The sequence below is a fragment of the Dermacentor silvarum genome, chromosome 1, assembly GCF_013339745.2.
Source record: "Dermacentor silvarum isolate Dsil-2018 chromosome 1, BIME_Dsil_1.4, whole genome shotgun sequence".
Classification (NCBI taxonomy): Eukaryota; Metazoa; Arthropoda; class Arachnida; order Ixodida; family Ixodidae; genus Dermacentor; species Dermacentor silvarum.
In genome coordinates, this window is record NC_051154.1 from 306,176,779 (window position 1) to 306,200,148 (window position 23,370).

The 23,370-nt window shown below is 43.8% G+C and overlaps 1 protein-coding gene across 1 annotated transcript; it reads left to right on the top strand.

The window, feature by feature from the left end:
• On the top strand, positions 1–22,724 carry LOC119437285 (2-oxoisovalerate dehydrogenase subunit alpha, mitochondrial-like). Its single transcript, XM_037704343.2, is given in 9 exon segments — positions 1–117; positions 1,174–1,342; positions 1,345–1,368; positions 3,949–4,110; positions 10,821–10,965; positions 13,127–13,188; positions 16,450–16,591; positions 18,328–18,499; positions 19,714–22,724. Coding segments are annotated over 9 exon segments (1,113 nt in total). The 5' UTR covers positions 1–60; the 3' UTR covers positions 19,894–22,724.
• Positions 22,725–23,370: the final 646 nt, after the last annotated feature.

Consider the following 23,370-nt stretch of genomic DNA (forward strand, 5'->3'; position numbering starts at 1 on the left):
GTCGGATGCCGACCACCAGCAAGATGGAGTTTGTGCAGCAAAACCCATGACGGCATTCCCATGTACAGTATCCTGAACAAGGATGGCAGACTGGCCGACGGCGTCGAGGACCCAAAGGTGCCTGCGAGTGCTTCGATGAATCTTTCTCTATGGGCTACATTAAGCGTGTCCTTCAAGTCTATTTCTGAGCTTCATTACATCACGTCCCAGAAACTCCGTGATGTCAGTCTATAAATTCGGACTCAAAAGTTTGTATTGTACTTTCCTGTTCTTTGTATTAGACTATTAGTAGCAGGCCACTTTGACACCTGCTGTAGCAGCCCGTCATTTAAGAAAGACGCAGATTTGAAGGCAGACCAGACCAGTGTACAAACCATTGCTGTCCTAGCTTTGAATTAAAAAGGTTTGTTGCTTGAGTAAGGGAAAGTTTTCTAAAGAAAAAAACGATTTTTCAATGCTGCAACTTCTCCACTAAAGGTGAACCAACAACTCATGCTTGATTAAAGGAAAGCTCATGCATCAAACACAGTGAAGCTACATAAAAGTTCTCGCAGCTGAAGTCCTGAGGTCTCATTTGCCACAGCCCATAATCTGCCAAAGACTTTTTTGCAAATGCTTTGATATTTTCCAATACAAGTATATTACAATACTTGAGCCTTTTCATGTGCTTCACTACATCCAAGCTTTAGTACTTCTATGGTCGCTAAATCTGATGTATGCTGCGCATGACCCCACTGACACTGGTGTCCGGCTGCGCATTCTGACAACTTTGTCATATGGATGCTTCGTGAATGCCTTGCCGGCTGTTCTGTGGCTGACACTGGGTACCAACCATGCGCTGCCGCCGCCTGAGAACCACTGTGGAACTACCTTTAACATCTTCGCAGTAAGTGTACAGAAGCAGACAAAGATGTAAGGAAGAAGACATGATACTGGCCTGACCAATGCAGCAGGCCAAAAGTATTATGTCTCAGGCCAGTATCGTGGCCAGGTGTTGGTCTCGGGTCATGCCAGACCATAGTTTCTTCTGTTGAGTGCATGCTAACTTCGTATTGAGCGTGGCAGGAGTGCGAGCGAGTCCGGGGCATGCATCTAACACTTATTGTTGTCCCACTACTGCACACGTGTTTTACATAAGGCTTTCCTGCCATCTGCACGCACATCTATCTCCAGCTGGACAAGGACCTGCTGGTGCGCATGTATACCAAGATGGTGCAGATGAACATCATCGACCAAATCATGTACGAGTCGCAGAGACAGGGCCGTATCTCCTTCTACATGACCCACTATGGCGAGGAGGGCGTGCTCATCGGAAGTGCTGCCGCGCTCGATGACAAGGACCTGTCTTTGTCCAGTACCGCGAGTACGGTGAGTCGAAGTGCTCGGTGGACGTGTCCGCAGCAGCCGGTGATTTTGCATGCAACGGCATGGGCATAGCTAGAAACCCTTCCGGTGTGTACTGCCAGCATAAACTGGAATGCGAAGAGGGACAAATCAACTTGCACGAGCGTTAAATGAGCGCGATGGTGTTGTGTCTTCAGATCTTCTTGTCATATCACTAGAGTCTGAGGTGCACCTCCAGAGAACAAATCTCGCAAGTGTCCATCGTCATCACCAACCTATTTCATGTCCACTGAAGAGAAAGGCCTGTCCCAGTGATATTTATTGATTTATATTATTTATACATACTGCAGGCCAATTCTTTTGGCCCTAGCAGGAGTGGCATGCGTAGATTTAGAGAAACATACAAAATCTAACGCAAATGAACATATCTGATTAACTCTGTCTTGTGCCAGCTAATACGATCTTATGCCTGCAAATTTCCTAATTTCATCACACCACCTTATTCTCTGTTGTCCTCGACTGTGCTACCCTACTCTTGGCACTGTTACGATTCACTTTGAGCGGCCATGCCTGGACCACGTGCAAAACGCATGGGAAATGGCATGCCTAACGATCTCGCTCGTCAACATGAACAGACATGTCCGTCGCGAGGGTCAGAGATATGTTAGAGACGAAACCTGCCGTGCCGCCTTGCGACCATCTCACCCCCAGCTAAGGACGTTCACCCCGCTACGGTCACCCACCCTCACTACTTCGTCTGGTTTACTTTGTCCTGCAGTGGGGGCAGGAGAGGGGAAGAGTGCCTGGATGGTGTTTACTCCATGAGGATGTTTACTCGATGAGAATGTTTACTTAGGAGCACCCCGCTCACCGTAACCATGTATTAAACTTGTGTTATTTGTTTTTACGTTGCCTCGTCTTCCCTGCCGGACCCTCTCTGATGGTCAACCTGGTTAGAGCTCCAAGCAGACGCTGTTGAAGGCATCTACCAAACCCCCGACCCGTAACAGCACCCATTCTGCAACTTTTGTAGACCGCTGGCATATAACATGGCCTGCCCAGCTCCATTTTTCCTCTTAATGTCACCAAAATATCAGCTACCCCCATTTGCTCTGTAATCCACACCACCTTTTTCCTATCTCTCAACGTTATGCATATAATTTTCATTCCGTCGCTTGTTGCATGGTCCTTAGCATCTTCTCAAGCTTCCTTATAACCTCCAAGTTTCTGCCCCATATGTTGGTACTGGTAGAATGCAATGATTATGCACTTTCTTTTTGAAGGCTAGTGGTATGCTACTGGTCACGACACTGATGTGGCTGCCATGTGCACCAGCAAATGCAGAAGCAAGAAAGTGTGGTTCAGTCTTTTCAGATCTGTTGCATCTGAATTTGTGTGATAGTACAGTCGGCCACAAAAGTTTACGAGACACGAGTTCCAAGACAGAATTTATGCTCCACTAAGACATCGCAGTTAAAATATAATGAATCATTATGTAGGTCGCAATGGCTACTATGCACAGTCTAGAATTTTAAATTTGAGGCTATGTGCTCAGGCTTTTCGGGAATCCATGTTTTGTCAAATTCGCTGTGTTCCATAATCTTCTGTGGCTGACTGTGCCTGTGAGCACGCAGTACAGAGTAAGTAGGGTAGGCAGCTCCACTTTATTTTAGCCAACTTGCATTACTGTATATTGCTGTACTGCTGTAGCATTGCTGCTGTATTGTTGAATGACTGAAGGTTGTTCTAAATTGTCAATTATACGGACACTCAAGGCGTGTTTTTGCTGTTGCTGCCACCATGCTGTCACAATATCAATGGAGGCCTGCGTACTTAGAAGGCTCTCGGAGACGTGAGTGACGCGCGGTTTGTCTGGCTGCAAAAACAACTTAGCTGAATGGACATGCTCTGCTCAACTGGCTGGACCTGCCCTCTGCTGCTGGCATGAGCTTTGTGCGCACACACACCATTCCTGTTGATCACGTGTGTCTACCTACCTGACCATGGTGAATACATTGGTATGAACAGAAAGGAGAGCAGAACTTCATGCACACACACGCCGTTCTTTCAATTCCTTCATTGTCACTTCGGGACGAATCCGAAGAACCGCTTGTTCGTGTGCTCACTTCAGCGGCTGTAGCTCGCCAACTAACGGTCAGAGCGAAACGCGGAAAATGGAAGTTTGTTGTCTAAACCTGCCGCCACATGCTCTCAGTAGCCGCAGCGCACTCCCTCTGCCGGTTGGCGTGCCATTTCAAAAGTTCGGTTTCTTTTTGAACGCACCTCGTAAATGTAGGCTGCTGATGATGATGATGAAATCCTGATAGTTTTCCATGTTTTGTTTCCTTCCTCTATAGTTTTTCATCTGCCTCTCTGGCAGCACTATGCAAGCATTAAGAGATGCCTGCAATGCTGTGCAGCAGCAGTTGTCTTGCGTGCTATGCCGTGCCACACATTCAAGGAACTAGCGCCATGCTAAGTCTTGCTATTGCTTTTTTTGCTTTGCCCTTTGGGCGAAAGTGCCAATTTACTTATTCTCCTTTGATACTCTCTGGAAGCATTCTCACGAGTCTCTCTTTCATAAAATATGGTGACTCATCGCAGGCGTGCTGCTGTGGCGTAACTTTTCGGTGAACCAGACGATGCAGCAGTGCTACAGCACAATGTACGACTATGGCAAGGGCCGCCAGATGCCCATCCACTACGGCTCGACAGAGCACCACTTCGTCACCGTCTCATCGACGCTCGCAACGCAGATGCCACAGGGTAAGGCACCTGAACTCCCTTATGCCACAAAAAATCACGTACTTTTGGACAGAATGCAAAATGTGTACTAATTTAGGCGCACATTAAAGAAGCCTAGGTTATCGAAATTAATCCATAGCCCCTCACTATGCCATTTCATTCCTGTTTGATTTTTGTTAATTCATATGCTTTTATCTAACAATAAAATCTACCTTGTGGCTGGCAACATCATAGTCGAGTTGCTTTGTTTAGTGAAACTCTACATAATGAACCAACTAATGGAGCCTCCGCTACAGCAAAACGTATCGTAGCCTGGGTTGCTTTGCACCATAAAGCTCTATATAGTTTAATCAACTAACTAAAACTACTAACTAACTACTAACTAACTACTAACTAACTAACTAACTAACTAACTAACTACAGTTAACTAACTAACTTACTAATAATGGAGCCTCCACTACAGCGAAACTGTATTGTAGTCCGAGTTGCTTTTGCGCCATAAATCTCTACATAAAATCAGAGCCCTTCCACTACTGTGAAGATGGAAGCCAGCGAAGCTGTGGTTATGGTGGGTCTGCTATAGTGAATATTGCTATAGTGAATATATATATTATCATTATTGACTATATTGAGCAAGACTTTGGCATGTTTGTCAAAGAGCAAGGACATCGACGTCTTGTTTTCGCCCAGCACAATGACCAATTAGCGGGTTTGCTGCACCAGGTCCACCCCATCGTCATAGACCAAGCGCCTGAGCCACAGCATTCATAGCCGCGGCACTCTGCACAGGCATCATCAGGATCCTGGAAGATGGGGTTAAACGAGCGTCCGTCCCATAGCGAGTCCAAAGGGCAACTGCTGATAACAGCGCAAGCGCGATCTCTATGTCCAGATACAAAGGGGCACAACGATTGGTGGGGACGTGCCGCCACCGATATCGCGACCTAATTAGTGCGTTTTGCTGCGCTAAGTCCGCACCCATCATCATAGACCCGCGTATGAGCTACAGCGTTCATAGCCGTGGCACACTGCACGGCATCTTCAGGATTACGCTTTCGCCGAGTATGTCTACCATTACTCAGCTACTCGAAACTATTCATGACCTTACGTTTGGCTATCGATAAATCCAGTCAAATTGATATCAGATTTTTAGACTTCGAGAAAGCTTTTGACCGCAGTGTCTCATCCTAAGATGCTCTCGAAATAAGACCAATACTTAAGAACGATTCGTTACTCGCATGGTTTGCAGCCTACTTATCCTACAGATCCCAGGCAGTCACCGTTGGCCACACAACTTCTAAATCTGCCCCTGTGCAATCTGGAATCCTTCAGGGCTCTGTACTAGGACCTTTATTGTTTTTGATATTTATAAACGATTTGGTTAGGGATCTTCCTGTTGTAGCACGGCTTTTCACTGATGACTGCATTATTTATAAAGAAATCCGCACTCCGGCAGATCAGGAACTATTAAACAACGCGTCAAATTGCATACCCACATGGTGCTCCACGTGGCAAATGAGTATTAACACCAAGAAAACAGTGGCAATGCAAGTAACACGTAAGGTTCAAACCCTTAAGTTCACGTACGTCCTCAATGGTACCATTCTATCTGAAGTAAACGAGTTATAAGTATCTTGGGCTACTTAATTACTCATGATCTTCGTTGGAATGATCACGTGACCTATAGTTAGGGAGAGCTATGCAACGCTTAGGATACTTACGCAGATCTTTAGGTAGATCAACGCAGAAAATTAAACTCTTGGCCTATAAAACTTATGTAAGACCGATCCTCGAATACGCGGCAGTAATTTGGGACCCCCATACACAAACAAACATCCGAAAACTCGAGAAAGTACAGAGGAAATCGCCAGATTTATTTATAACTCTTATAGTTGGAAACATCCCCTACAGCCCTTTTGCAGACAGCCAACTTGGAGAGCTTGGAGACAAGGCGGTATCGTGATAGACTAAAACTCTTCTATTTATTGCATCATGACAAATTAGGAATAGAGAAGAATTTATACTTTCAAACCAGTACAGCGACGGCAAACTCGATCCTTCCACTCCAAGAAAGTCAGTGAATACTTGGTCCAAACGAATGCTTTTAAAAACTCGTTCTTCCCGCGTACAATCCGTAACTGGAACTGACCTGCCCGCTGCGGTGGTCGAAAACCCCACTATTTCGTCTTTCATGTGCGCGCTTGAACGTTTGCGATAATTACTTGCCTTCTATTTATCATGCGTATTTGTCATGCGTTTTCATTCATGTGCGTTCGTTCCTTTTTTTTTTTTTTTGAACAGCTGCTATATCGAATACAGCAGTGCCGAGTGCTGTCACACGTCACGCGCAACGTTAGAATGCTGTTGATACGGAATTGCTGTATCCTTGCATTGTTTCACCTATTCTTGTATTATTTCATACCCACTCCTGCCCAAGGCCTGACATTAAGGCCGGCAGTATGTACCAAATAAAAAAAAAATAAAAAAAAAAACAGCAACTGCTGATAGCAACGCTAGCGCGATCTCTACATCACGAGACAAAGGGGCACACAACGATTCGTGGGACGTGCTGCCGCCGAGTATCGTGACACTTGTTATAGAGGCATCGGCGGTGGAGAGGGTTATAACAATGCTTACAATCGATCATCTGTTTTGACACCTGTGCTAAGGCACAACTGACAAGAAACCGCCACGCACATGGAGCCCACATTGTTGTTCTATGCTTCATTTTGTTGTTGTTCTACATGTCGTCGGATGCCGTGCTGGAGCACGAGCACGAGGTGTGATTCACCCATGTCTGTGAAATATAGGACGCGAAGGATGACGCGCCCACAATATCATCGTACACGGTCGATTCCATGCCAACTGCACCAGCCTTGGTGCTTGACCATCACCCATTTCATTGTAAAAATTTTAGGCGATCAGGTACAACACGCGAAGTCAGTCTACGAAATATTTTTTCAGAAAATTTTTTTCACTGGCTGAAGCAGCAGCTGAATTTTCATTTATGCAAAATAAGAGGCGTTACGAAAGAATGTTTCGTTATTAAAATTCAACGTTTAATTTTCTGAGGAGACTGAAGAAAGGCCCTACACCTAAAATTGTATTTTTTGATGATTTGCCATTCCTGCATTTTTTATAATCCGCAAAAATAAGCAATACAAAATGGCCCATATTTGGGGTATTGTTTTCTTTCGATAAAGTGGCTTCATACATAAAACCAATTTTATACAAGCTAAGGACCCAGGAGCTTTACTTCACGCAAGAAAATATTTTTGGACCGACATATTGCACAGAAATACGCACAGGCAACATTATATATTCATAAAATTTATTGTTGGTCTACATTTAACTGCCAATTGAATACCGAGGTGGCCCCAGTAAAAATATGCTGATGACGCATGATATTCTTTCCAAACTGAGAAAGGTTTATCAAATTACTTCTTTTTAAGCGAGCAAAAAACATTTGAATTTGTCTCCCACCGGGTCTCGAAAATTACATCTGGTTCATCTTCGGCGCAATGCCTCTCAGCGGCAAAAATAAAGTGTAGGGACGCGAGCCTTCACATGTAGGGGAGTGTATATAGGGAGCCCGAACTGATTCTAAGTTTATTTCTTCACTGCTGAGTAAAAAGTTTGCCGTGGTTGAACGCAGTTAAACGAACTTTGTCGAGTGACAGGATGGTTTTGCTTACTTTGGGAAATGACACAGACGCTGCTCGGCACCTTTAGCAGCTACCGCATCAAAATTGCACCACAACACAACACGCAGACGCTGCTCAGCACGGAAGCGGCAGCGAGGGAATTGACCTTCATGCTGTGTCTCGCTTTAACGCGAACTAAGCGTTGAAAGCACAGCGCATATGAAGCTACGAGCACTCGGCACGCTTTTTCCACATCGCAGATCGCTTTCAAGATATGGGCGCCCACGCGGCGTACGCAGCAGCCGCCGGTAATGGCAGGCTAAGTACCAGTTTGACCTTGGCTGAGCTTGAAGGTCAGATTTTCGGTACCAGGCATTTTCTGGGTTTGTACCTGGAGTAGTAGAGCTATCGCTCAAAAAAAGGGGTTTTCTTCATCGCTACGATCTGTGTCGATCAAACAGAAGTACAAGCCCATGTCGCTGTCAGTTGTCGAACTGTTTGGCGCCTTCACACGGCACCGGGAAGCGCATCGACATCTTTGTGTTTGCTATATGACTTCCTGCACTACAGGATTAAGCTTGTGAAAAGTGCAATAATTACCAAATATAGGAATGACGTTAAGATTACAAATTTTATGTGTCAACACCATCTGGGCTTTCCTGAACGTTCCTGCTGAGTGACGTTAGGCTTTCATGGCGTCAGTTTCGTCATGCTTAAGTGCGCCTAACCTAAGACGGTCATCTAAAATGAAGAAACTCACGAAAGGAATGATGTTTTGTTTTTCCACCATTGTGCCATTTCTGCCACTGCCATTGAAATGCGGTACCTGGGAAAAGCACGTGTCAATGCAAGTGTCAATATGAAAGGGAACATCGATTTAAAAAAAAACTTAGTTCGAGGCGTTCGCAAGCCAAAACAACACAGAAGAGCAACGGGGCAAACATGCGCTCCTCGCCAGTCGGTAGACGCTTCTCAAGCGAAAATGGTTATGGAGCGCGACTGTAAACAAACGTAGCCGGCGCGAGGGTCCATGTGATGCCATTAGGCCAATAGAAACGTGATGTCGGCCTCAGCCAGCGTGCGTGAGGAGGAGGCGGCATTCTTCAAAGTGTGTCGCTGCTTTACCATGTACGCCATGTAGGAGCAGCAAAGCGAAGTACTGCATCATGACACTAATGGGCACCGTCAGAGAGTGCTTCGGTAGTCTCAGCGCAGTGGATGCTCCAACGTGGGGTAGCCCTAAGTGTAGCCTGGTGTAGGTGGTGTGCAGGTAGGCCTTCTGCTGAGGTGACGACACAGTTTCCGCACATGACCTGTCCATCGCGTCCGATTTTGTGACGACTCATCGCCTACGGAATGGTGTTTCAACGTGCATCAGCAGTGCTTACACGCCACCTACTGCTTCGCTTAAGATGGCACCAATTAAGAAAACTGCTGCGATATGTGGCGCACAAAGGCAACGACGTCGGGGGGCGAATCTCGCTATGGTCTGGCGAGAGACCCCCCAGCGTGAAGAGGAACGCCTTCGCGCATTCGCGGCGGACTTTGTGCACTCTGCCACTCGCATTGGGCGCGTTAAGTTAAGGCGCTCGAGCGCGCTCTAGCCAGCAGAGCGCGCTCTCTTAAACTTAACGGCTAAAAAGCGACTTCCGGTGCGCGCTCTACGCGCTCCACCCTGGAAACGGTGCGCTGAGAGCGTGCGCTTGCTACGGCTTCCGGAAAAATGTTGTGTTTCCGACTCTTTCCACTTATGCAAGTCTGCGCTCCTTGCCCACTCGTTCCTGCCGCCGCTGCGCAGCCAGGCGGCTGCTCTAAGGCATGATCGGGAACTTCGCGTGTTGGCGCGGTGTGAGCTTATCACGAACCGAAAATGACGGCCCGATCATTACTTGCCAGATGCTCAGGTACGTAACCAAACAGTCGCAGTTTGGTGCCTTCTCGTCGCTACGTTCATGTGTATGACTTGTTCAGATCCTCACGTTATCATGGAAGATGTTGGGCCACTGCTCTTTGAATTGTGTGTCCGTGTATCTGGGCACGAGGTTGATCACATAATCCTGGATAACTCAGATCATAAGGTTTTCTGTCCTCTTGCGATCGGCAATGAGTCATCAGTCAGCATACCGCGGAGCAGAAATAAATCCTCTGATAGGGTACCTCTGAGAACAGCACAAACAGCTTGCATCACATACATAAGCCGCTGCTGCTGCATCCGTCGCCGCGCGTCAAGTTCTTCTAGCTCTTCATCGTCTATCAAGAACTGCAGGAGGGTGTTTATCGGCGGCGCCATCTTCAAAAAGCGCGCTCAATGCGATAGCAGTCGCGGAAGCAACATAACATTCGCCAGACGGCGCGTTCGTGCGCCCGAAAGTAAAGTCCCTATATAAGTTATATAGGGATTTTACCCGAAAGCAGTCGGCGAAAATCGCCGTTAAGCTAAGCTCCGAAGGCGTCGCACTCGAGCGCACTCGAGCGTGCTCCTTTGGAGTTCAGAGCGCGCTAACTTAACGCGCCCATTGTTGAAGCTGAGCGCATCGCAGCTGGCTGCCCAAGACACTACGCAGCCAGACAACTGGCGGGAAATATGCCACGCACATGGAGCCAAATTGTTGTTCTACGTGTCGTTTTGTCCGTGGACATGATCTGCCAGAACCTAGCCAGATACACCTTGGCTGTAAATAACGAACTTATGATTTAACTAACTAATGGAGCCTCCACTATAGCAAAACTGTATCATAGCCTGAGTTGCTTTTCCACCATAAATGTCTACATCATTAACCAACTAACAATTTAACTAACTAATGGAGCCTCCACTATAGCGCCCCTCATAGCCCATATGTTGCTTTGGAACATTAAACCCTATAATTAGACCTTTTCTTTTTGTTATAGTACTGCTTCTGATATCTACTTCCACAAATTGTGTTGCTTATATTAAAAACACCTGTCTTCTAGCCTTATCATATTGTTATAAAAGATAGAGTATTCGCTGCAACACCTTCTGTGTGCGTGAATGTGAACAGACGTGCGCGTGCAGATGTATTCAAGTAACCGTCTCGCATTTCTGCGTCGTCTGCATGCACATGGCAGCGGTGGGCACGGCGTACGCCTACAAGCTGGCCCAGAAGAAGCAGTGTGTGGCCTGCTACTTCGGCGACGGTGCCGCCAGCGAGGGTGACGCCCATGGTGCCTTCAACTTTGCGGGCGTCCTCGGCACGCCGATCATCTTCATCTGGTGAGTCCCTTTCTTCTGCTCCCGTGCTGAACTCTTGGCCTATTTTAAGTACACGGTGCGCCATCCAATTTAAGTTTCTTATGAAGCCAAGTTAGGTTGTTGGCCAAGGTTTGCATGAGGCACAAACCTTGACCAACAACCGGCACATCAGGTAAAAAAATCACAAAGACAACATGTTCAAGAAGCTAAAGCAAAAGCCGCATAACATGTGTTCAGAAAACTCGAAAACCTAACTGAATTTCAAGGCGAAATTATTTTTATGCGAACATTAAGCAAGCGCATGGTGACTGCAAAGCAACATGGAAAATTATAAATACTGTCCTAAACATCTGCGATAGAAGCAGCATAGCGATATCTCTGTAAACAGGCACAACAGCCTCTGGCACAACAGCAAGTGACCCTTCTGTAATTGCTGAGAGCTTGAACAGTTACTTTGCAACAATGACATCTACTCTGACTACAAGGCATGCATATAATTGACAATCAGACACCACATTATTAACTAACAGTCCTAGTTTTTTCTTCTTTCAACCTACTCGCCCACGGGAGTCAATAATGTAATCCTCTCTTTAAAAAATACTTCATGAACTAGTTTAAACTCTATTTCTGTGTTCCTGCTAAAACATTGCTCAATTCACAGATGTGGCCCCTTGTCGCATATAATTAACTAGATGTTCCTTTGAGGCACATTTCCGGTGCAACTTACGATTTCTGAGGTTGTACCAGTGTTTAAAAAAGGAGATAAGATAGATGTGTCGAATTACCGTCCAATATCCATGTTGTCTCCATACTCTAAAATTTTTGAGAAAGTTCTGCTATCTTGTTTAGAAAAGTTCTTAATGTACACAAAATTTACGTAAAAAAGCAGTGCAGATATATAAGAGGAAAATCAACAGAGGCTGTGCTTATTAACATCGAGGAAAAAACAAAAGCAAACATTGAAACTAAATGATTAACTATGGGTGTTTTCGTGGACCTAACTAAGGCTTTTAATCTTGTTAATCACAATATATTGCTGAAAAAACTTGAGAATTATGGTAGTATTCGTGGCGCACCCCTAAGCATCATTAGCACATATTTCAGAAACCGTCAGCAGTATGTGGTGGTTAATAACATGGCGTCTTCACCAGTATTATCTAACACTGGAATACCCCAGGAGTACATATTAGGCTCTCTCCGTTTTCTGGCATATATCGACGATTTACCCGACTATCTCTCAGAGGACTGCATCTTATATGCAGACGATACTGTTATTATCTCAACAGCCGAAACGGAAACAGAACTTTACAAAAGAGGTAATGATGTTCTGCAAAAACTAAAGCTGGTGTGACTCTAACTCTCTTCGAGCAAACATAGCGACAAGCAACTACCTAGTCTTTGCTGCGAAAAACACCCGATTAACGAACACTAAATCTTTAAATTTTAACAACCATTCCTTGCAAAAGGTTAACGAGACGAAATTTTAGGGGGTTACTTTGATAGCCAACTACAATGGCATAAAAACATCTGCAAAACTACACTCAGTGTCTACAAGAAAATCCCAATACTTTATAAATTACGCCATATTTTTCCATTGGACACACATCAAACGCTCTATATCAGCTTCACACATTTCCATATTATGTATGCAATTGCCTTTTACGAACTCGCGTACGCCACCACCTTATTGCCCATTATTGTTGCACACCATACTACGCTTTGAGCTAGGCTCTACCTAAATATATGGACTCAGTTAGATTCGCTTGCCCCAAGCTTAACATACTACCTGTAAGAGATTGCATTCATTACCATGTTCTTGTTTTCATTTACAAAATTATACGCGAAATTATTTTATGCCATTCTGTAGAAATTGCTTATCTGGATATATTACATTCCCACTACGATCAATCACCACGAAAACGCAAGTTGTGCCGAACGCTCATACTAATTACAGCTCATTTTCTTTTTCATATGCTGCATCACAGCTTTCAAATTAATTACTACGAGATCTAACATCACAACTGTAATTTATCACTTACAAAACTAGCCTTCGCTCTTCCACGCTTGCATCACTCAATCAATGAAACTGCAATAAATTTGTACTGTCTTGAATTAAATTGCTTTAGTTCTAATAAAAGCCACTGTTTCATGTCTTCAATGTTGCTCGGATTTATCATTTCAGCCGCAACAATGGCTATGCCATCTCGACACCTACTTGCGAACAGTACAGCTGCGATGGAATCGGTACGTCTGCCAAATTCACCTTCTTAAAGCAAATGAGCTTTCTTTAGCTACAGCGCTGGTTCTCTTAGTGGCCGGTGGTGTTTCTGCACGGATAGGTTGAGGGAAACGGCATTGGTTTGGGGGAGGAGGGGGAGCTTTCAGCCGCTTGCCGCAACAGCCCCCCTCCTCTCCTGCTTTCGCACCTGGTAGAGAGGGCTCTGGTGGTGCGAAAGGAGGAAGGCAGTCACCTTCCACACCGCCGCTCGCACTACTGGAGACAATACACAAGTAATGAATCGGCTTATATTGTCACATACTGGTGACTGGCTCTGTTCTCTGTGCTTTAAAAAAAGTTTGTACCCTTTGTGGCTTATCTTGTCCCGAAACAATAATCGTCATCATCTTACGTGCCTTTCCTTTCTTTAATGCTGCGCACCTGATACTTCCAGGTCACAAATCACGATCGCGATTATGTGCATTATCAGTGTGACATAATGTTCTTGATAGGAAAGTATACAGAGCACAGAGTTTTCAAGAAAGGAAATGCAAGCACGATAGGTGACGAATATTGTTTGGGGACAAGTTACGTCCCAAAGGGTGCGAACATTTTCAAGAGCGGACGCCAACTGCCTCCTCTCCAGTGTCATCCGAAAATCGACAGAAAAGCACTGGGACAGTCCGGATAATCGACACAGACGACTACAGAGATTGGACCCTACCATGAAATTTAGGCTACCACCGAAAAATCAGCGCAGCTGTGCCAGTCTTCTGTACAGACTAAGGCTGGGGGTAGCATTTACGCGCGGATATGTGCACCTCATGCGACGCACCGAGTCTCCAGACTGTGAGTTGTTCCATGTAAATGAGACTATAGGTCATGTGCTTTGTGACTGCCCTAAGTACGTGGAAGAGCGTCAAAGGTTGAAGAATGACCTTACGCGTCTCGAGAGCCCATCGTTGTCGGAGGACGTTGTTTTAGGCCCTTGGCCAGGCGCCCAATCGAGCTTCAAGGCCATCCAGGCGTTACTGAACTTTTTATAAAAGTACGGGCCTGGACTGTAGGCTTTGAGCATGCCAAATTGCTTTGCTATATGTTTTACATCCTCCTTCTCTCGTCATCGTCACCCATCATGCGCCTCTTTCTTCCCTCTTTCTTTCCCTCTTCCCCTTTCCCCAACGCCGAGTAGCTGGCTAGAGGAACTTACCTCAGGCCGACCTCTCTGCATTTCGCATCATTAAACTTATCTCTCTTTCTTTTAGAGTGTACGGAATTAGGCAATCAAAACAAGAAACGCCACCTAAATATCATCACTGCTACAAATATACATGCCTTCAAGTGCATGATTCTTTTAATAAAGCAAATATGTAGCTTTCTGTAACCAAACCGAATGCTTTTATTAGGTGAAGCTGCAGATAGCACCCACCAATAAGAAGAAGATCCGAGATGGTTAAAAATGATGAGGTGCGCTAAAAGTGCTTGCACTCTTTCTCCCCTCTCCTGTAGCGACCAACCTAGCTGCAAGTGAAAGGATAAGCGAGCAAGGAGTAAATGGCTTGAGGCAGGACACGAGGGCAATCTCAGCGTTACGGTGACGGCGGTCGTTCACAAAATGGGCCGTGGGAATGCGGTAATTCACAGCAGTCCTTTGTTCTACGACGATGCAAGGGCCAATGTAGCGATGTAGAAACTTCTCACAGAGGCCATGGGTTCGAATGAGGGTCCATAGAAAAACTGTGTCGTCTGGGTGGAACAATAGCACATGTTGTTTCTTGTCAGAGCAAAGTTTTCTATTTGCCTAGGCGGTGTCTGTGTTGGCGCGGGCGACACAACGGCAGTAGTTGACTCGTGAAACAAACTCTTCCGGAAGGGATGCCGTGCTAAACAGAGAACCTCCAGCACATAAAAGGACCAGACTAAACGCTTTTATTAGGTTATACAGATGAAAACCATGAGGTGCGCTAGGAGTGCTTATAATATATATATATGTATATATGTAAAAAACAAGCCGTGTAAGGTTTTGAAACTTTCTCTAATAAGTGCTCTAAAATGCAAAATGCTCCCCCTCCCCTCCTGCTCCCACCCACCTTATACACGCGTCCTCAGCTTCCTCAGCCACGAAGAGTTGGAAGAGCAGTAAAGGTGCTGTGCCGAGCAAGAACACGCTCATTATGCTGCGAAACGTGTCCCCAAACGTTTGTGTTAGGCTATACGCTTGCATTGAAAGTCATTTTCGATTATTTCTGCACAATTCTTCATGTCAAAAGATACTCTGTGCTATGGAGTAGAACACAGTCAGAACTATGGAGTAGAATACAGTACCACGTTTCTTATTTGGATGTTTTCAATATAATAGAGAGTTATAGTGTAGTACGATACGCAAAGGCATTGTGCACGCAGTAAATTTGCGGTTCCCAAATGTGCATGCCCAGAATGTTACGGCGAGCTCTGTAGGTGACATATGCACGCTGAAGTTTATATTTAACCCTTTCGGCTTTGTATGGCTTGTCTAGCTAGTGTAAGAAAATGACGGCACCGAGACCACCTGCTTTGATGTGAATTCAGCCTTGATACTTGCTCATCTTTTTGAGAGAAAAAAAAAAGCTAGTTCTTGCTTTGTGCTGTCTCGTCTTGAGGACATAGTATTAGTGATGTTTTTTCAGGAATATTGAGATCAGATGGTGCCACTGCATTTGACATTAGTCACCATTCTTTCTCACGTGGAGTGCTCTACTAAAATTCTCATTGAAACATGCGTATAGTGTGGCCATAGCCATTTCATGTGCATCCACATAAACAGCTAAACCATTATACCAAAACCGTCTACTATAACATTGTCGGCTGCTGAGCTATCTACGTTTATATGTTCCTCTACTGCTTGATTTCTTTGTCACTGTCAGCGCTGCTGGACCCTCTATTCTGGTTATTTTTGCTGCTTATGGGTGCTACGCAAACTTCTGCTAAATATCAAATGCTAAAGATATAAGAAAATGTAACCTCCGCTCTCATGGAAAAGTAGTGCCATATATAGACATTTTTTGTAATTATAACATATATTGCCCATCATGCCATTTATGTATAAATTTTTGCACCAACCATACCGCCAGCCCGGCGAATTACCGGCTTTGGAAGCCAGTGAGTTAAGGTATTTTTGTGCCAGGTGCGACTTATTATAACGAGGTTTGACTGTACAAGTATGACGTTCAGCAAACCTTCATTCGTGAGAATGTCTGTTTGCAAGGGCTATCAGGAACTGTCATGCTGTAATAATTCAAAATATGCAGCTGCGCGAGGTCCATCATACGGGCTGACAACGATTCGTGTTGACGGCCAGGACATCCTTGGCATGTACTTGGCAGTACAGGAGGCCCGCCGCTTTGTGATGGAACAGCAGAAGCCCGTCCTCATCGAAGCTATGACGTACAGGTAAGTTGGTTCTTTGGCCACATTCTATTGTGCACTGATGCTTCATAATGTGTGTGTGAACTGAGGAAAAGGTTACAGCTGAACCTCAATGTAAACAACGTGTATATAACGAATTCTCTGATATAAAGAATTACCGGATATAACGAAGTAAATATAACTATTTTATCAACGATATCAGGTTTAAACGACTATGTGCTTCTATCAAATAACAGATATAGTGAAGACATTTTTGTATGGGGCACGACTTTGCTATAACTAAGTTCGACTGTACAGGCTTCATTACATTTGTGTGCAGGTGTAAATCTAGCTTCCTGACATACGAGTTATAGCCAAAAGAGAAAAAAAAAGCTGGCAAATGAATTCACCTTATCAGTGGAGCGTCAGAGCGGAACAGTGTAAACTCAGATGAAGTGCAGAGAGAAGGTGCATGCAATACTTACAACAATTTATTTAGACAAAAAGCACATTTATGTGTAATGATACACTGTTGTGCAATGTCAGTAACATAAAAAGAGACAAGGACATTGTCACGTGCAAGAACAAGAAAGTTACAACAATCAAAACAAATGCTACGCTCTTTCGCTTTTGTCTTTTGTAGCGGATGCACACTATATGGTTCAAAGGAAAAGTCATTATAATTAAAAGGAGCACAGTGGAGATGATCATGTTTTTTTTATTGGCAATGTGTAAATAAGTGATGACAGACATTAATAAATGTGTGATTATTATTAATTTAATGGTTAGACAAGATTTTTAATTCACCTCAGTTAATTACTTTAGGACACACGCTCCAACTGCAGAGTTGAAGCTAGCCAGTGAAAAAAAGGCATGTCCACTCAGTTGCAAGTGTTGAGACAAGCAACAGTTTTGTGAAATCCTTTCCCGAACATGCAGAGAATATCGCTTGAGTGATCTCTTTTACATTCGCCTACAAAGCCTTTCTTCTGTGTTGTGGTACAACTATTAAGTGGACCACCAATGTATCTATTGTGGAACACCAATGTATCTTATGACAGAATTTGAGGACCAGTATTTTGAAACTGGTGCCGGGTCTCGGGATTCCTAATAAATGGACACGCATGGAGTGCTGACCGGCTTCAATTCCATAATTGCAAAATTTACACCGCAGTAGGTAATTAGTAAGTTAATTTGGAAATCCTAATGGCTTAATCAGCCAGTCAGTAATCCTGATTGTGTTGGAACAAGAGCGACGAAGAAGGGGACGAAGCTCTCTCGTCCTTTGAACCACGCACAACAGCAGCTACCCACGGAGTCAATTCATGGTTTATTCTTAATAAACCCCTTTTTCTATGCATTGGGAGGTTTGATTTACTACAGATTGATCTACCACGGTGGCTCAGTGGATATGGCGTTCATTCATAGCCACTGAGCTATATATAGCTAGCTGTAGCCACCGAACTGAACAAAAGCAGTCATTTACTTACAGATTTAGGTGCACAATAAAGAACCCCACATGGGCGAAATTATTCAATTCCTTAGCCCTCCATTGCAATGTAAACGAGATCATATGTAAAAGAGAGGATAGTAAAAGAGATTTGTGTCATTTTAGACGCAGGAAACTAGAGTAATCAGATAAGGAAATTTGGAGGTTCTACAGTGCGTGGCTGGTAGACAAAGGACTGCAGCAACCTGAGATCTTTTGCAGAACCTTTTGTCCTGCAGTGAACTTTTTTAGGCTGACGGTGACGACGAGGCACTTTACAATCTACATGCAGAATCGGCCACCACAGCACGTCGGACGACAGCACTGCGTATCGGTCGGTGGACGAAGTGCGGACGTGGGATGAGCACGCCCATCCAATCATGCGACTTCGCCATTTCCTCGTTGACCGTGGATACTGGAGCGAGCAGCAGGACAAGGACATCAGGGCAGCCTTCAAGAAGGAGGTAAACTCAAGCATTGCTCATGCAGTCTGTGTTGGTTTGACCAGCTGGTACATTGTACAAGCATACAACCGTGTTTGCACAATTCTAACGTGCACCTTTTTGGATAAAAAGTGCGTTAAAATTGGCTTGCGCGGTACAATCGTAACTAATTCTACTCAAAACCGATTCCTACCAAAAAAAAAAAAAAGAAAAAGCTCCAGACAAGGTAGCTAGCCGCATTCCCATCGAATATACATGTTTTTTTTTTTCCGTCCTTAGTTAGCGGTCGCCATTTTCCAGTTTGCTGTACGTGTGGTGTTTCTAAAGCATTAGATGGAACTGAGGATGACTTTCTGTGGAAAGCGAAAACGATGTGTAGTCGGACTCCGATAGCGACTAGCCGCTAAGATTTAGCTGTGTGCCTTCGTATGTTCCATAAAATCGTTTCAACACGGTACGCATTGACTCAGGTTTCATTACTTGATGTGCGTGGTAGAATCGACACCAAGTTATTATTTTTGTTTTATTTGGGCGGCAATATAACTGCGTGCTGCAATCAGGGGCGCAGTAGAATCGGGCAAATATGGTGGTAACTGATCTCGGCAACATTTTGTGTTGAAATAGTCTTCCATTGGTCCCATTCCCACTCTGATTCCCTGTTTAGCTCGGAAGAAAATCAGCTTTTCTAACTTGTAGCTAAGTCACGAACAAGAATACAAATAGGAGAGAAGGAAGGGACGAACACAAGCACTAAGTTTCAACTACAATTTATTGCAACACAAGCTGCCTTTATATAGGCAACCAGCTACCAAAAAAAAAGAGTGCATGCACTAACCTGCCCTTGCTAGCTTGCACAGGGAAATGAGGAAATGGTTGCATAAATTTAAAATGGGATAGAAAGATATAGTTGCAACACAAATGCATCAACAGTTACTGTCTGATACCTTGGTCACTGTCAGTGCTAAAATGGTGTCATTCTGTCCAAGATTCCGAGAATTGTTTAAATTTTGGTCTGCCATATATTGGTCTACATGCATCACACACAAAGTACGCGGTGAGTACATTTGGATTTCACTACGACTTCATGAAAAATTCACATTCGGTATGCAGCTTATAAATTCAGTGCAGGGTTTCCTAATATCTGCTTGCATTGCTAATCAATCAGCGAGATTTTGCCGATGACTTGTTTCAACGTTCTTATCATCATAATTTTTTCCGTGACTACCCTCTCACAGGTCTTACAGACCATCAAAGAAGTCGAAAAAGTTCCCAAGCCGCCAGTCAGCGATCTCTTCACCGATGTTTACAAGGATATGCCTCCACATCTCAAGGAGCAGATGACGTACATGTTGAACCATGTGCAGAACTACAAGGAGGGGTACCCCATTGACCTGTATGCCAAAGAGAAGAGCTAGGACTAGGCACCTATGTATGATATTGCATGCCGTTGCTGTGGGCAGTAAAGGGTGTCGAATACAGGAGGGCTGAAGATGCAATTTTTGTCGAGCTTGAAGTCGCCGCCACTCATTTTATAGAATTCTCATAAGTTTTCTCCAATGTGGAAACACTATTGCCACTGTGAGGTGTATCTGCGAAGCGGAGGTGTGTTGATGTGTTCAAAACCGGTTGCACACACGTTAAGTGCTTTAGCCGATTGCCGTTGGCACTGAGAACATGTTGATATATCTTGCTGAGCGCGGAGTGGAGTCTTTGCTTACTTTGCCAAACTGTCCTGAAAAGCGACCAAAGGTTGCAGAAGCACCCATGCACCGTCACTTGTTGCAGTCACGAAGTAGCTGTATGTCAACCTGTGTGCGGATGTGGAAGCATCATGTACACAGTTCTAACATTATGTTTTGCCTTTGTTTTAGGCGCAATTCAGCAGGGTGAAAAAATGGAGACGAGCTTTGTTGTTCAGCTTTGTTCCTCGTAGAGAAGTCAAGGATGTTGATGTATTGTGCCAAAGGTCACTGAACTCAGTTCAGTGGATGAATGCCTGGCAAGGTTTTGTTTGTCAATAGAACATTAATTATTATTTTGACTGGTTGTCTTACAATTATATGTGTGATGATTTGGAAAAAAAATGTTTCATTTTCGAGAATGTCAGATTTGCTGAGGAAGTGAAAAAGGAGAATCTTGCTTGTATGTAAGTCACTGATAGAAAATACGTTAATTGAAAGCCCAAGTTAGGGCAGGATTTAGCTGTGATCATAACTTGCACTTTCGTACATCTGTTGTCATGGGACATCATTTTGTGGTCAGCTTATCAAGATAGTTTGATTGATAGCATTGACAACCTGAAATACATGATCTTACTAGGTGTGATATTATAAAGTAGCACTTAATTGTTTTAGTACTACTTGATAAGTGGTTGCTCATGATAAGTGGTTGCCCTAAGATAACTGTCATAAGAGCGGGTAGGTTACTGTGACTAACTGCATTTAAGTTAATTTATGTACTCTTTAACTATGTTGGTCAGACCTGTGGGGCAACACCTGACAAAAGGTGTTACTTTGTAGTGTGACACATGAGTGGCGATATAATGCATCATGTTGCAAGTTATTTCTGTTAACGCACACTTTTGGACACATGCTCTATAGTGAGTCACAAGTAATCACTTTTGCAGGAATTGTAGTTGGGCGTCTCTGTGTACAGAGTAGGCATGACATGTTTTGTATACCTTGCGGATTTTCATTATATAGATCACTTTGCAGACTGTGCATTTGTACGTCAGCTGGGGCGTGAAATGACATATCAGAAGCGTGGAATCTTTGAGCGCTCATTGTACGTAAAAGTTATGTGCTAGCCACCATAGTTATGTTCCAGAAATATCTTCACTGGTGTAGCATTTTGTTTGTGAACCAGTTAGCACCTTGTAATACTTAGTTGTCAGACATTATCCAATTTAGCTTATAGCTATATAGCTGAGATCGTTACTATGTAGTAGAATGTAATCAATAGTAAAATGTATTGTAGTCAATATCTTGCAATAGCAGCACATGCCTACAGTCTGTACTGGGCGAAGCATAGTGCTTTTCTCACAGTACAGTTAACTATAAGTGGTTTGCTTGGAGTCTGGTAATGTAACTACCGTCGATACTCCTCATAACAAAGTCACAGCCGACTTGAAAATATGTTCGTTATATCCTATATTTGTGATCAGTGAAAAAGAGAAATCATGATCAGGGGGGGGGGTCTATGGGAAAAACGCAAGACTAATGCCTTCAGCGGGTTAGTAGGGGTCTCCTGACAATTTTGAAGGCACTGACGGAATTTTGACATGTGAGCCAAGCAGCTGGCCAAAACGTATCCAAGCGCCTATAATGTGCCATTTCAAGTTGCTCTTGCTGAGTGCATGTCATCTTTTGCTACCAGAATGTGTATTTTAAACTGTTGAGTGAGCTTCGCTGTAACCAGTACTGTTAATTGTTTGGAATCTTCAATTTTCTGTTTCGTTATAGCAGTAGAATACTCATTGAAATAAAGCCCAGGCTACCAAATTTTAAATTTACTTCGTTATATCCGATAATTCGTTATATCTACTCTTTTAATGGTTATTAAGCCAGTGTGTCCGAGATTAAAGCACATGTGTACTTTGACCTTTGGCAACGTTGATCTCTTATCATTGCCATAGGCTTGATCTGCATAGCCTTCTAGTGGTTGTGATAGTCTAAGGCAATGTCTGAAATGTTGTGATGTTTTTTGTTACCCTTGAAACAGAATAATTTAACTTCAGCTATATTACAACACATCAAGTTATAGATTGATGAGATGCAGAGGGATTGGCCACCTTGCTTGAATTTGGAGCTGTACTCTTCTTTAAAAGCTGCACTGCAGATTATTTCAAAAATGCAAAGCCATTCCGTGTGGAGACTTGATATTTTTCTATTCACGACAGCTTTTACTGTCATTTTGACAATTACTTGTGTCAGCATATTTCTGCCGGAGGGATTTTGTTGTGTTATGCATGTTTGGTGTATTTGGCGTGTTGTTTTTTAGTCTTAGGAGATTGGTGTGATGAATACTGGATACCATAGGCTCTATTACAAAAATAGGAACATGAGCAAAACCCATGAAACAGCCGTGCTTGATGGCTGCTTAATGTGTGGTACACAATTCTATATGCATTGTATGACAGTTTGCTTCAGCATCGGGATATTGGTGTACACCTTTTGTGTTACATAGACAGAGTTTATGTTCATTGCAAAGTCAGCAATTTGCTGAATAAACTGTTGTGAGCCTTGGTTGCACTTGTACTTCAGCGTTACTTGTGTCATGTGTTACTAAAAAAAAATTAATTAAATGATGGGGTTTTACATGTCAAAACCACGATCTGATTATGAGGCATGCCGTAGTGGGGGACTCCGGAAATTTGGACCACCTGGGGTTCTTTAACGTGCACCTAAATCTAAATACACGGGTGTTTTCGCGTGTATTTAGATTTAGGTGCACGTTTTACTGTATAGAGCTAAAAAAAAGAAAAGAACTTCTAAGCCTCTCTGCAAAACCTGTTAAAAAAACGAATAGGTGATAGCTGTCTCTAAACACACCTGCTACTGTGTGCAAATATGTGCATGTACGTCCAGTTGTGGTCATTCAGCTATTGATGAAATATCGTAGCAATATTACGGAATGGCTAGAGAATCTGTGCCCCACTTATGGTTTCCTCCCACTTCCTCTTTAGGCCCTTACTTACTTTCTTCTTTGCTTAGAAATCATCTATTGGCTTTTTGGAATGATTGCAGGAAAATTAAAAAGTGATTTTAATTTCTGTAAATTGATAAAGCGCTGTGACAAAATTTGTATATAGGCTCTGATTTCACTATGCGCCATGCTCCGCCGGAGCACCTATTAACCGCACATGAGCACCGGCATTGGCGTCAGCTTGCGTC